This window comes from Lithobates pipiens, unplaced genomic scaffold, assembly GCF_037356315.1.
Source record: "Lithobates pipiens isolate NorthernLeopardFrog02 unplaced genomic scaffold, aLitPip1_a1.2 Scaffold_8, whole genome shotgun sequence".
Taxonomy (NCBI): Eukaryota; Metazoa; Chordata; class Amphibia; order Anura; family Ranidae; genus Lithobates; species Lithobates pipiens.
In genome coordinates this window covers 232,763,546-232,778,061 of record NW_027507903.1, presented here as the reverse complement: position 1 = coordinate 232,778,061, position 14,516 = coordinate 232,763,546, and the positions used below count along the sequence as shown (strand labels likewise).

Below are 14,516 nucleotides of genomic sequence, written 5' to 3'. Positions count from 1 at the left end.
CCTACAAAGGGTGGGCCAACCCAAAATGTGAACCCTACGGACTAAGACACCATTAAAGATCATGTGCGCGTAAAGGCAAGCATCCTAATACTTTTGACAATATAGTGTATGTGTCTAGAGCACTAAGAAATTTTGTTCATTCATGTTGGATACCTATTTCCTAGTGTGTCCTGTCCTATATTTGTAGTGTGCCTTGGATCCTGAAGAAGTGAATGCATTGATCATAAACACCATATACTATAACTTATGGTGACTTTTAAAAAAACAGTAATAGATGAAGATACTTTATATTCATAGATTGTATTTGTTTTAATTTTTGTAAAAAAAATGTTTTAGCTTTAATAGTGTTTTGCTCTATGAGGTACAACTAAAGTCCAATTTATTCACACCCTCCTTCCACCCTAGTTTTGGTAGATTTGTCTTCTTCCTATTTGCACTACCTTACCAAGTAAGCCCTAAAAATTGTATGTTCTATACATTAAATGTGTGTTAAATGGTCTCTGTCATGAAAGAACCATGGAGGTGGCCTTTACTGAACTCTGCTTTGAGAATGCCCTTTCCCTGCGTGTCATGATGATGCTTTTGTCTAAAATACTGCCAGAGTCGCTAACTTGGAACAAGACCAGAATAAGAAAATCCTAACCCTTATTTAAAGCATGCATGTTACATGTGATTCACAAGTACTTCAGTTCAAATGGTAGTGGACATCCAGTCCACTACCATTTGAAAAAATGAGGAAAGAAATGACAGCCCGTATACTTTCCTCATGGAAGAGTCATTTTAACACAAAACAAAATAGATATTGCACTGTTTTTGTGTACTAGGTACATTTTCAGAAAAGTGAAGAATTAAAAGAACATGTATACTCACAAGCTATGCAAACTTTGCATTCAATAACTGGTCCCTCTTGCAGAATGGAGTAGGCTTCAAAACATGTCATTCGTCTGCACTTGTCTACTGCCATACCTATATGTATTATATTCCATTGCATGTGTATGTGTTTAAAGTCACATTTTGTTATCATTACTTTTTTTTTATCATTGTAAATACATATGTCTGTCTGTTGTATGAATTCAGGTCCTCTTTAGCCTGGGTACCAAAGAAACGGCAAAATGGCCGGGTGACCTACAAGCATAGATCTCGGTAAACTGTAGTGTGATGCATGTTATTGAAATGGTGTGCCAGAACAGGAAGATTGCATGGAATTATGCACTAAAAACAGTCTCTGACACAATGACTGTAAACTTAAACAGAAAAGTAACATAATTATATACAAACTAATTTATTTTTAGATTTTACTATTTGTTAGGCAACCATTTTTTTTGCCAGCATATATTCATTGGTCATAATTGTATATGCTATTGGAAATTACCACATTTTTAAATTTAGTAGGGAATATCAGTCTCTTAGATTATGACCTATATTTTTTTCAATAGATTAAAAAAAAAGAAAGAATATTATTACCCTTTGATATTTTCTTTGTACTGTAATAAAATGTTTACTAAACTGCCACAGCCATTCTTATGTTTTTTTCTTTACTTATTTGGTAAATGATTATCTAGCAGTTTTCTTCTTTATTGCTTATTTAGGCAGTAGAGAACACCATGAGTGTATTTAAGCCTCATTCTCTACAATCTGTTGTGCATTGATGCATATAATAGTTTATATGCCCCAATATTCCCCAGCAAGAAAATTTAAGTCTGCATTTCTTCCTGTCAGAGGAATGGTGAAGGTACAACCCATGTGTTTTTGAAGTTTTAAAAATTGACCTACTTGGTCTTTTTCTTGGACTGCCAGCCACAACTCTAAAACCCGTTGAAATGATAGAGCAGAGCTAAAGTGTACTAAAAAAAGCCAAGCAGATCGGTCATCTGCCTGCTAAAAAGCTTATTCTCTACATGACACATATTCACAAGAAATGTTATATGTGAATGTCACTTGTGTGTAATTGTGCTGTATAATTGAATTCACTTGAATTTAATTCTTAAAAACTCACATCTGTTTACCACCACGTGATATTTCCCGTTATCCCCTATCACTGCACTATTAATTTAAAAGACACTTACTGCTTACACACCTTGCATTTTATTTCTGTCGCCTCTCCTTTTGCATTGTTAGCTCTTTTTACAAGGACTCATTTTTTGTGTGTTGTAGTGTTGTTGTCAAAAGCCATACATATCTCTATATATCTATATATACCTCCATTTGCACAGTGCTCTGGAAGATTCTGGTGCTGAATAAAAACATAATGATTTATACAAGAAAAATGTCAAACTTCATTGACTATATAAATTGGTCAATATCATTTTAAAGTAAAATTCTATTTTTGAAATTATACTCATAAGGATAAAAATACAAAAGCATTCTTATGATTCAAGGAAACCTGAGATGAGCTTCAGCGGGCATGACATATTAGGCATGATGAACGTCCTTAGTCTAACAAAATATGAAACAATTGGTGTGGTTCCCAATGATATAATTAGCATGACAGCAAATAATAATTTATTGAGGTTTACAAAAAAACTCAAAACCAGTGCCACACAGTATTCAGTAGTTATGCCTAAATCATACAATGCTGCAAATAATATTATGTGAATAGTCAGAAATAATGATACAGAAAAAATTATATAAAACAGTGACAAATAACTTAATACATACTAATAATCCACCAACATTGCATGTCACTGTCTGTTATTTCCCAATGTGAGCAGCAGTACTAATTTCGGTGGAGAAAATGTGATAGAATTTTGAAGGTTGCACTTTTATAAAAAAAAATGCTGGCTGTAGTTGTACTGTTTTTTCCAAAAAGTTTTTAAAATCAAAACTTTTAAAAGCATTTGATTAAAAAAAGTCAGTGCAAATTAGCAAAATGCCTTTTTAAAATATGTTTTGCTGTTTGTCACCATAAAAAAAAAAAAAAGTGAAAAAAATTGATTTTGATAAATTTGATTTGGGCATCTGGACCTCAATAGCCTATGGTCAGCAAATGGTTAAACCAAAGTGGTTTATTCATAATGAGTTGTGGGCATGATTAAAAACTATATAAACAGATATGTCTTCTTCTGTTTGGAAACGAAGGTAGCTTATTACTCCTCACCCTCCTGCTGGGAAAGTGTGCAACTATTTTGCTATTTTTTCCATTTATGATGATTCTAATATGATATATCAAAGCATGGTACAAAGCATGGTTAGGTTTTTTACAAATTAAATAAAGTTTTTTTGGTTTTGTGTATCTTATATGTGATAATACAAAAACAAACCAAACATATAAAAACCAAGAAAAAGCATGTACACATAAATAGTAAAATATAGAAAAAAAGAGAAGGTGAAGAAGGAGATAAAAAAGGCTTACGGTACTAAGTATTGATTATGGGATTCAATTGGTACAACTTTTATTTTGAAAATATTATGTAGACTTTCTGACACTGACATTATGTCCACTTTTAAATTGGCACTATGCTTAATGCCGCGTACACGTGACCAGACTTTTCAACAGACTTGGTCTGGCGGACAATCCGACGGACTTTGCAGCTGAGGTCCGCCGGACTTTCAAACGAACAGACTTGGCCACACACGATCACTCCAAAAGTCAGACGGATTCGAACGTGATGACGTAGAATAAGGAAGTTCATAGCCAGTAGCTGCTCTAGCGTCAGTTTTAGTCCGTCGGACTAACACAAAGACGACCGGATTTTTCGACTGGACTTGAGTCCGTCAGAAAGATTTGAAGCAAGTTTTATTTCTAGGTCCGCCAGACTTTTGGAAAGAAAAAGTCCGCTGGAGCCCACACATGATTGAATTGTCCGATGGATTCTAGTCCGCCGGACCAAGTCCATCGAAAAGTCCGGTTGCGTTTACGCGGCATAACTCAAAAAGTACCTTCTATTGCTCTCAGCCTCCAAATGTCCAAATTCCTTTTTTTTGTTGAATTGATCCAACTTCCTTTTAAGTGGTGACTATGTCCATTCTCCACTGTATGTAGGAACCATAATTTTCAAATGTCATTGGACTGCAAAATATCTTTCCCTTTTTTAAATTAAAGATTCTTATTCTGGCATGTTAAAGTGGTGTTCTGCCCGGGGGAAAAAAATTAAAAGTCATCAGCTACAAATCCTGTTTGTAGCTGATCCAATTTTTGGGTTGGCTGTCAGGTGCTGCCACCGCCATTCTTTGTAAGGGAAAGCCGGCAGTGAAGCCTTTTGGCTTCACAGCTGGTTCCCTACTGTTCATGCAGGAAGCGTACTGTGCTTTCTAAATGGTCTGGCAGCGGGGGAAGGAGGAGGGAGTAGGAACTTCAGAGGGACATCGTCGTGGCAACATCTTCTGGTAGTGGGGAAGGTACCCTGTCAAAAACAGGTACCCGTTCCCCCCTCCCCCCTGAAAGGTGCCAAATGTGGCACTGGAGGGGGGATAAAGCAGATCCGTGGAAGTTCCACTTTTGGGTGGAACTCATCTTTAACCTTGTGATAAAAGCCTAAAAGCCTAACTTTGTGCATTAAGCCTAATGCTTTTTTGTTAAGTTAAGTCATCAAACCGTAATCACATTAGAGCCACTGCAAATGCACCAGAAATACAGAGCACTTGGCTGCCTCACAGTAACTCTGGGCAGAGCAAGTGTGGTGGTTGAAAGTGTGGGAGTCTAATTTTCAATGTAGAATGTTCAAACCAGACACTGCATAGTGATTAAGGAAACTGGATAGTGGTTTAAAAAAAAACAGGTGACAATCCTGCAGTCCTTGCCAATGTTTTTTAAATAGATAGGGAGGCTGGGATCAATATTACAGCCCTGGAGCTTGCACCTTTGAAAGTACGGCAGCCATACATGAGTCAGTTTTTTCATTCAACCAGCGGGTTGAACAAAAAACTGGCCTGATTCCCCCATCAGCACATTCGAGGTGGATGAGGAAATCCTCCCACTGAGCCATTGTATTCTGACAGCGATGAGATTTCCCCATTGTCAGAATACACAGCCCCCCCTCCCCAAAGCATCCCCCCCATGTTGAGGGCGCGCAGCCTGGTACGGTTCAGGAGGGGGGACGCTCGCTCGTCCCCACCCCCTTTCCTGACCGGCCGGGTAGCGTGCTCGGATATGGGTCTGAATGGACCTGGGGGGGACCCCCATGCCGTTTTTTCGGCGTAGGGCTTCCCCTTTAAGTCCATACCAGGTGATGGGGCCAGCAACGCTTCCTTCGCTAGTGCCGGTTACCTGGAGCCATGCTCAAAATGAACAGACTTTTCTCCATGCGGGAAAAGTCTGTTCATTTCAAAAATACAGCGGACTAGCACACACACGGCCGTATTGTCCGCTGGACTGTGAGTCCGCCGGAAAACTTTGGTGCAAAACTACTTTCTAAGTCCGCCGGACTTTTGAGTAAAAAAAATCCGCCGGAGCCCACACATGGGCGGATTGTCCGGCGGATTCGAGACTTTTCCACCGGATTGTTTGATCATGTGTTGATCATGCATAAGTGGCAAAAATCTGACGGGTCGATTGGACAGAAAGAAATTGGTAGTTCGACTTCGGTCCAACCTCCCTGTCCATACATGGATCGAAATTCGACTGGTTCCTGCTGAACCACCCAAATTCTGATCCATGTATGGCTGGCTTTAGCCAACAGTGATAATTGTCATATTCCTTTTCACACTTTTTACCTTTAAATAGGGATTTACAAACATATGCAACTGATTTTCAGGTTACTTTGCAATTTGTTGTTGTTAGACATTGCATTTAATTTTGAAGCCAACCAGAGCAATTTAAAATGGCTAAATATTAATTGTATGTTTCTAGCAACCAGTACTCATTTCTAGACCTGATTTCCTTGAATCCTTACCCACCCTCTCCTTTCCCTCCCTCTCCCTTGCCACCCTCTCCAGAGGTTTGTGCATGACTTGCGTTTGCAATACATATACATAGATCCCTTGTTAGGTATTTACATTCACAGTGTAATGTACTTTGTCTTTAAAGAGATACATGTAGCAGCTAGAGGGATTCTGGGGTGCAATTGTCTTATTGTAATACTAAAACAGATTACACAATTGTAATTGGACTTTGTAGGACATTTCTACTTAGCAATGTTGTAGATGGATCTGAAATTTTTTTTCAATCATGGCCTACAACAGTATCTACAGAAAAGAAAAAGGAAAATCTTTGTTTTCTGAAAAAACTGGAGTGTTATTAGAAGTACATATTCCACAGTCAAAATGATTCAATAAAAAATAAAGATGAGTAATAAGCAATGATGTCCTGTTGCCAATAACAACCAATCAAATGTCAAGTAGCTTTCAGCAACCTACTGTTGGCAGCCTACTGCTGTCAGACTCGTTTGCACAGATTGATAATTGGTTGATTTAGGTAATGGCACTCAACTGCTCTTTGCAGCATTTGTAAAAACATTTTTTGTTGATAAAGACACATTTGCTTTCACAGAAACTTCAGATTTAGTAAGTGGTGTGTTTTATCAAATGAGTCTTACCGAGTTAATTTGTTAATTCTGAAGCTGCTCATGGGTTTAAAATCATATTGTATATAATAACGCTCATGTAATCAAGACATATCAGGAATTATCATAAATGACTAAATATTTAAAGTGAAAGTAAGTTGCAAAGTAATTGTATGCTGGGGATTCTCTGCTGTTTGTATTTTGGTGAGGCCAGCGATCCTAGCTGACCCTCGCTGAGCAGTGAAACTTGTGACTGACAAATTGTCAGAAAATGCATAGTGAATTTGCTACCCTTTAAGAGGCAGACCATGCATTTACTGACAATGAAAACAGGTCAGCTTCTATTCAAATATTGCAATCCTTGTGTACATATACTAAATATACACACACACACACACACACATATATATATATATATATATATATATATACACACATGTATACAGTGCCTTGAAAAAGTACTCATACCCCTTGAAATTTTGTCATGTTGCAACCAAAAACTTGAATGTATTTTATTGTGATTTTATGTAATAGACCAACCAAAACTGGCAGATAATTGTAAAGTGGAAGGAAAATGATAATGATTGTTTGAAATTTTTACAAATAAATATGTGAAATCTGTTATGTGCATTTGTATTCAGCCCACCCCCCAGTCAATACTTTGTAGAACCACCTTTTGCTGCAATTACAGCTGCAAGTCTTTTTGGGGATGTCTCTACCAGCTTTGCACATCTAGAGAGTGACATTTTTGCCCATTCTTCTTTGCAAGCTCAAGCTCTGTCAGATTGGATGGCGAGTGTCATCAATTTTCAAGCCTTTCCACAGATTCAGGTCTGGAATTTGACTTTGGCCATTCTAACACATGACTATGCTTTGATCTAAAGCATTCCATTGTAGCTCTTGCTGTATGTTTAGGGTCATTGTCCTGCTGGAAGGTAAACCTCTACCCCAGTCTCAAGTATTTTACAGACTCTAATGCCCTATACACACGACCGGTTTTCCTGTCGGAATAAACGAAGTTCAGACGGAATTCCGCTGAGACTGTCTTGCGTACACATGATCACACCAAAGTCTGATTGTCAAGAAAGCGGTGACGTACAGAACATACGATGGGACTAGAAAAGGGAAGTTCATTAGCCAGTAGCTAACAGCTTCTGTCTCGTACTTGTTTCAGAGCATGTTTTGTTTTTGGTCCATCGGAACAGCATACAGACAAGCAGTTTTTCCTGATAGGAATTGGTTCAGTCGGAAATATTTAGAACATGTTCTATTTCTAGGTCCTTCAGAATTTAAAAAAAAAAAAGTCTGATGAGGCATACACACGATCGGAATATACGGTACGATGAAAAGCTTCCGTCTGACTTTTTCTGTCAGACATTCTGCTTGTGTGTATGCGGCATTACAGGTTTTCTTCTAAGATTTCCCTGTATTTGGCTCCATCCATCTTCCCATGGTGTGTTCATGGTGATGTGCAGTGTTAGTTTTCTGCCAAACGTAGCATTTTGCTTTTAGGCCAAAAGTTACATTTTTGTCCAATCTGACCAGTGCACCTTCTTCCAGATTTGCTGTGTCCCCCTCATGGCTTCTCGCAAACTGCAAATGGGACTTCTTATGGCTTTCTTTCAACAATGGCTTTCTTCCATAAAGACCAGATTTGTGGAGTGCAAGACTAATAGTTGTCATGTGGACAGATTCTCCCACCTGAATTGTGGATCTTTGCATCTCCTCTAGAGTTACCATGGGCCTCTTAGCTGCTTCTCTGATTAATGCTCTCCTTGCCCGACCTGTCAGTTTAGGTGTACAGCCTTGTCCACATGTCTTGGTAGGCTTGCAGTTGTGCCATACTCTTTCCATTTTCGGATAATGGATTGAATAGTGCTCTGTGAGATGTTCAAAGCTATATTGTTTTTATAACCCAACCCTGCTCTAAACCTCTCCACAACTTTATCCCTGACCTGTCTGGTGTGCTCCTTGGCCTTCATGATGCAGTTTGTTTACTAAGGTCTCTGTAACAAACCTCTAGGGCTTCACAGAACAATGGTATTTATACTGAGATTACATTGCACACAGGTGGACTCTATTTACTAATTAGATGACTTCTGAAGGCAATTGGTTCCACTAGATTTTAGTTAGGGGTATCAGAGTAAAGGTCGCTGAATACAAATGCATGCCACAGTTTTCACATATTTATTTGTACAAAATGTTTAAAAACATTTACCATATTCCTTCTACTTCACAATCATGTCTCACTTTGTGTTGGTCTACCACATATCATCCCAATAAATTACATTTAAGTTTTTGGTTGTAACATGACAAAATGCGTAAAATTTCAAGGGGTATGAATACTTTTTCAAGGCATTGTATATATAGAGAGAGAGTGATACAGTTTAAAACATACATTCCATTACAGTATATATAATACTGTACATTATACTGCTTGAATTTATACTAGGGCACACTTGAAATTTCAGTTCTTAAAGCCCTTAAAAAATGGAATGAGCTTTGTAATACAGTGACTAATACAATGGGTGTCAGAATTGTTAATTGAAACATGGGGGGGGGGGAGGTGTTGGGATGAACAAAGCTGCCACCATGCCTAGAGCCATATTTGGCCTTAATATGGCTCTGATCTGTTCTACAAGACTGTGATTTTGCTTCATATGTAACAGATTGGCTTTAATAGTGTTCTTTCAGTGCTCACTACATTTTCCAGGTTTCTTAGAAGGACCTCAGGGAAGAAGAGTTAGAAGGCTGGAACATTCTCAATTAATTTCAAAATCAGTTGTTGATTTATCCTATTTCAAGCAAGAAAATGGAATAAATACTTTCCACAAGCTCTTTTATACTGGGGCATTTAAATATTTTATATTTTTGCAAAAAAAAAAGCCTTTTCTCCTTTACAAAATGAAATGCTGTTCTCTATAAATTGCTCATAAAACTTGATTCTTTTCCTTCCAAAGGATCTGTGAATGCACTGAAGCAGAAGCTGAAATAATCCTGCAGCTAAAGGGTGAACTACGAGAAAAAGAGCTGAAGCTGACAGACATCCGACTGGAGGCTCTTAGCTCTGCACATCACCTTGACCAAATCAGAGAAGCAATGAACCGCATGCAGGTCAATGATCTTCTATGTTTTAAATGTTATGTGCTATAGATGGTTGTACATTGATTCCCTGTTTTCTCATTCTCAACATTCATAATACGCTGGTACTATGTAAAGGGAGCTAACCTGTGGCATAATCTGCTGACAGTATACATTGTGTTTGCATATGCTAATTGTTTATGTATGTCTCTTCTCTGGGAGGGGACTGTAAAATCCTGGTATGCTTTAGGCCTCTTGCACATGGGTGAAAAAAAATCATGTTTCTTACTGATCTGAACACATGTGCATTGTTGTCTATGGAACAATGCACACAGCTGCTTAGAGATCAGTGATAGAGCAATGAGTTCAGAACTGTAAAATAAAAATATAAATGTTTACGCTTCGGTGCAATAATTTACGCACATTTGTGTATACTGTATGGGCGTATATTGCAACACTGGCAACTAGAAGAGGATAAAGAGGAATTTTGCACATGTTTATATATATACACATTTATACGCCAATGCGTATGTATATGCAAGGTCTGTATGGAGCATTTTAATCAAGCTCTAGCAAGATCCTACATATAAACATCAGAAAAGTATTATGTCTCTGTGCAAGAGGCCATACAGAACTGTGGCTGACCTCTGAGATCTAGCTGCTTTCTATATGTTTGCAAAGTCATAATAGAATCTGTTGTAGAAAACAAATGGGATGTTTCAGCCAGATTTGGTGAAATAGTCAACACGTCTTCCTAGTAGCAGTACTTTATATCTTATCAAGTCAACATTTTTTGAAAAATAAAGCTGGCCATAGATGGATCAGTCCTTGCTGACCCAAGCTTTGTGTGTCGCTTGTGGGGGTTGCCTACCCCTGCTCCAGAAGGTCTGAACGTTAGCATGGACATGTTGATTACTGAAAATTATATATAAGCAGCCATTGTAAGAGGTTTGATTCCATTGTTGCTTGACGTTTTTTTTTTTTTTCAGGCATTCAACCATGGGCTTTTATGTTTTTAACAATACTATGTGTTTGAATTTTAGAATGAAATTGAAATACTGAAAGCTGAGAATGATAGGCTAAAATCTGAAACTACCCCGGGAAAAACAAACCGGCCTTCCTCTGAATCATCAAGTTGCACCTCATCCTCTTCACGTCAATCACTGGGCCTTTCTTTAAATAATCTGAATATAACAGAAACCATAGCTACAGGTATTCAAGGCTGTATTTTTATTTTAGTTAAGTTTTGATTCAGAATTGTAGTATTCTTTAGACAGATATGAATTTATGTAGTGTATACTATCTTTAAATAGGAGTCATTTTCAGTTTATTTCTGGTAAATCAGACCTCATTCAGGATTTGGTGATAGAATTATTGTTTATTTTGTGCTGTTCAAATTTGGCCACTTCTATGAAATACCAATGTTTAAATGAGGACAGCTCAACAACACAGCAGAACAAAAAAATTATATTTTTAGTTTTAGTATAGCTGGATGATGCTATCAGTCAGTCTTGAGCTAAGTCCTGACATGATATAACCATTAACTACGGTAGGAAAAGTTCATGACGATGTACTACACATTAGACATGTGCATTCGTTTTCGTCCGAATGCATTTTCGTCCGAATTTCAGCTATTTTCGTTTTCGTTTTGACAAACGATAACGAAAGCACAAAATCCGAAAAACGAAAGATCCGACATAAATAAATGCTTTATTTTCGTTTTCGTTGTTACAACAGTTCGATATAGAATAGGAGATTCGACATGACTCTGACAACGTGTTTATAGAACCTATGGTCGAATGTGCCTAACCTTACCTCTATTAGTCCAAGATTATATAGAGAAAATATTCGACAGAGAAAAGATTTGACGGAGAGAAAAGATTCTGCAAGTTACTGTCCTAAAAAGTGTTTGGGGACCCGGGTCCTGCCCCAGGGGACATGTATCAATGCAAAAAAAAGTTTTAAAAACGGCCGTTTTTTCGGGAGCAGTGATTTTAATAATGATTAAAGTGAAACAATAAAAGTGTAATATTCCTTTAAATTTCGTAGGGGGGGGGGTTGTCTATAGTATGCCTGTGAAGGGGCGCATGTTTCTGGGGCTTAGAACTGTCGCTGCACAAAGTGTCATTTATGCAGGAAAAAAAGTCCTTTAAAATCACTCGCAGCTATTATGAATTGTCGGCTCCCGTAATACAGAGAACACTCATTGAAAGTCATTGATAAAAAAATAAATAAATAAATAAATAAATAAAAAAAGCGTGCGGGTCCCCCAAATTGAATTACCAGGCCCTTCAGGTCTGGTATGGATATTAAGGGGAACCCTGCCTCAAATTTAAGAAAAAATTTGACGTGGGGTTCCCCCTAAATATCCATAACCAGACCCTTCAGGTCTGGTATGGATATTAAGGGGAACCCCGCGTCAAATTTAAAAAAAAATTGACGTGGGGTTCCCCCTAAAAATCCATACCAGACCCTTTATCCGAGCACGCAACCTGGCAGGCCGCAGGAAAAGAGGGGGGGACGAGAGAGCGGCCCCCCCTCCCTCCTGAACCGTACCAGGCCACATGCCCTCAACATTGGGAGGATGCTTTGGGGGTCCGTGACCCCTCAAAGCACCTTGTCCCCATGTTGATGAGGAGAAGGGCCTCATCTCCACAACCCTGGCCGGTGGTTGTGGAGGTCTGCGGGCGGGGGGCTTATCAGAATCTGGAAGCCCCCTTTAACAAGGGGACCCCCAGATCCCGGCCCCCCCCCTGTTTGAAATGGTAAGGGGGTACAAAAGTACCCCTACCATTTCACAAAGAAAGTGTAAAAAAATGGTTAAATAAAACAAAGACACTTTTGAAAAATTCCTTTATTAAAAATAAAAAAATAAAAAAAAAAGATTCCAGCGGCGGTAATCCACTCTTGCTATCCAGCGACGGACGATCATCTCTCCCGCGATGTCATGTCATCCAGCGCAGTGAATCCTTCGTTCTTCTGTCTCCGCAGAGGAGACAATGCAGGGATTCCGGCTGGTTGACGTTTCTTAAATACGGAGGGCGGGGCCACCCGTCACCTGACCCCGCCCCCCTCTGACGCAAGGGGAAACCCGGGGTTCCCCGTGACGTATGGGTGATCCCGCCCCCCTCTGATGTAACGGAAACCTGCCTGTGTTACATCAGAGGGGTGCGGGTCACCTATACGTCACAGGGAACCCCGGGTTTCCCCTTGCGTCAGAGGGGGGCGGGGTCAGGTGACGGGTGGCCCCGCCCTCCGTATTTAAGAAACGTCAGCCAGCCGGAATCCCTGCATTGTCTCCTCTGCGGAGACAGAAGAACGAAGGATTCGCTGCGCTGGATGACATGACATCGCGGGAGAGATGACCGTCCGTCGCTGGATAGCAAGAGTGGATTACCGCCGCTGGAATCTTTTTTTTTTATTTTTTTATTTTTAATAAAGGAATTTTTCAAAAGTGTCTTTGTTTTATTTAACCATTTTTTTTACACTTTCTTTGTGAAATGGTAGGGGTACTTTTGTACCCCCTTACCATTTCAAACAGGGGGGGGGCCGGGATCTGGGGGTCCCCTTGTTAAAGGGGGCTTCCAGATTCTGATAAGCCCCCCGCCCGCAGACCTCCACAACCACCGGCCAGGGTTGTGGAGATGAGGCCCTTCTCCTCATCAACATGGGGACAAGGTGCTTTGAGGGGTCACGGACCCCCAAAGCATCCTCCCAATGTTGAGGGCATGTGGCCTGGTACGGTTCAGGAGGGAGGGGGGGCCGCTCTCTCGTCCCCCCCTCTTTTCCTGCGGCCTGCCAGGTTGCGTGCTCGGATAAAGGGTCTGGTATGGATTTTTAGGGGGAACCCCACGTCAATTTTTTTTTAAATTTGACGCGGGGTTCCCCTTAATATCCATACCAGACCTGAAGGGTCTGGTTATGGATATTTAGGGGGAACCCCACGTCAAATTTTTTCTTAAATTTGAGGCAGGGTTCCCCTTAATATCCATACCAGACCTGAAGGGCCTGGTAATTCAATTTGGGGGACCCGCACGCTTTATTTATTTATTTATTTATTTATTTATTTTTTTATCAATGACTTTCAATGAGTGTTCTCTGTATTACGGGAGCCGACAATTCATAATAGCTGCGAGTGATTTTAAAGGACTTTTTTTCCTGCATAAATGACACTTTGTGCAGGGACAATTCTAAGCACGGGAAACATGCGCCCCTTCACAGGCATACTATAGACAACCCCCCCTACGAAATTTAAAGGAATATTACACTTTTATTGTTTCACTTTAATCATTATTAAAATCACTGCTCCCGAAAAAACGGCCGTTTTTAAAACTTTTTTTTGCATTGATACATGTCCCCTGGGGCAGGACCCGGGTCCCCAAACACTTTTTAGGACAGTAACTTGCAAATTAGCCTTTAAAATTAGCACTTTAGATTTTGAACGTTGGAGTCCCATAGACTTTAATAGGGTTCTAAAGTATGCTATATAGTTAGCTCCGTCGAATCTTCTTTATACATTCGACAGACACCATAAGCCTTCCAAGACAGATTCGACCGTAATTCATGTGGATTTTCGGACGAATGCAATTTTTGAACGAAAAACGAAATAAATAAAAACGAATTTCGGGAGTAACTAAATAAATTAAGCTTTCGGACGAAAACGAAATTCCGAAACGAAATATTTTACTCTGCACATGTCTACTACACATAACTTGGCCTGACTTATATTTCTGAAGGCTGGGAGGTATACAGTTTGTTAAACAGGATTTTATGAACTTCAGATTAGGCATTTACACTAACCAGCCATAACAGTATGACCACTGACAGGTAAAGTAATTACGATTCATTATCTTGTTACAATGGCACCTGAAAGTGGATGGGATATATTAGGCAGCAAAAAAATATGTTGTCTCTCAAGTTGATGTGTTGAAAGTAGGTAGAAATAAAATGGCAACCTTAAGGATTTGAGCGACATTGACAAGTGTCAAATTGTAA

The 14,516-nt window shown here is 39.4% G+C and overlaps 1 protein-coding gene across 25 annotated transcripts in view; it reads left to right on the top strand.

The window, feature by feature from the left end:
* NAV3 (neuron navigator 3) overlaps window positions 1–14,516 on the top strand; it is an 873,011-nt gene that overhangs the window by 804,879 nt on the left and 53,616 nt on the right. For 16 of the 25 annotated variants that reach the window (XM_077474065.1, XM_077474059.1, XM_077474072.1 and 13 more), the window contains 3 exons: window positions 1,078–1,143; window positions 9,401–9,554; window positions 10,565–10,733. In XM_077474065.1, the coding sequence (XP_077330191.1) occupies window positions 1,078–1,143; window positions 9,401–9,554; window positions 10,565–10,733 (389 nt within the window). The remainder of the gene's footprint in view (window positions 1–1,077; window positions 1,144–9,400; window positions 9,555–10,564; window positions 10,734–14,516) is intronic. The other 9 variants (XM_077474073.1, XM_077474063.1, XM_077474062.1 and 6 more) reach the window with 1 other exon arrangement.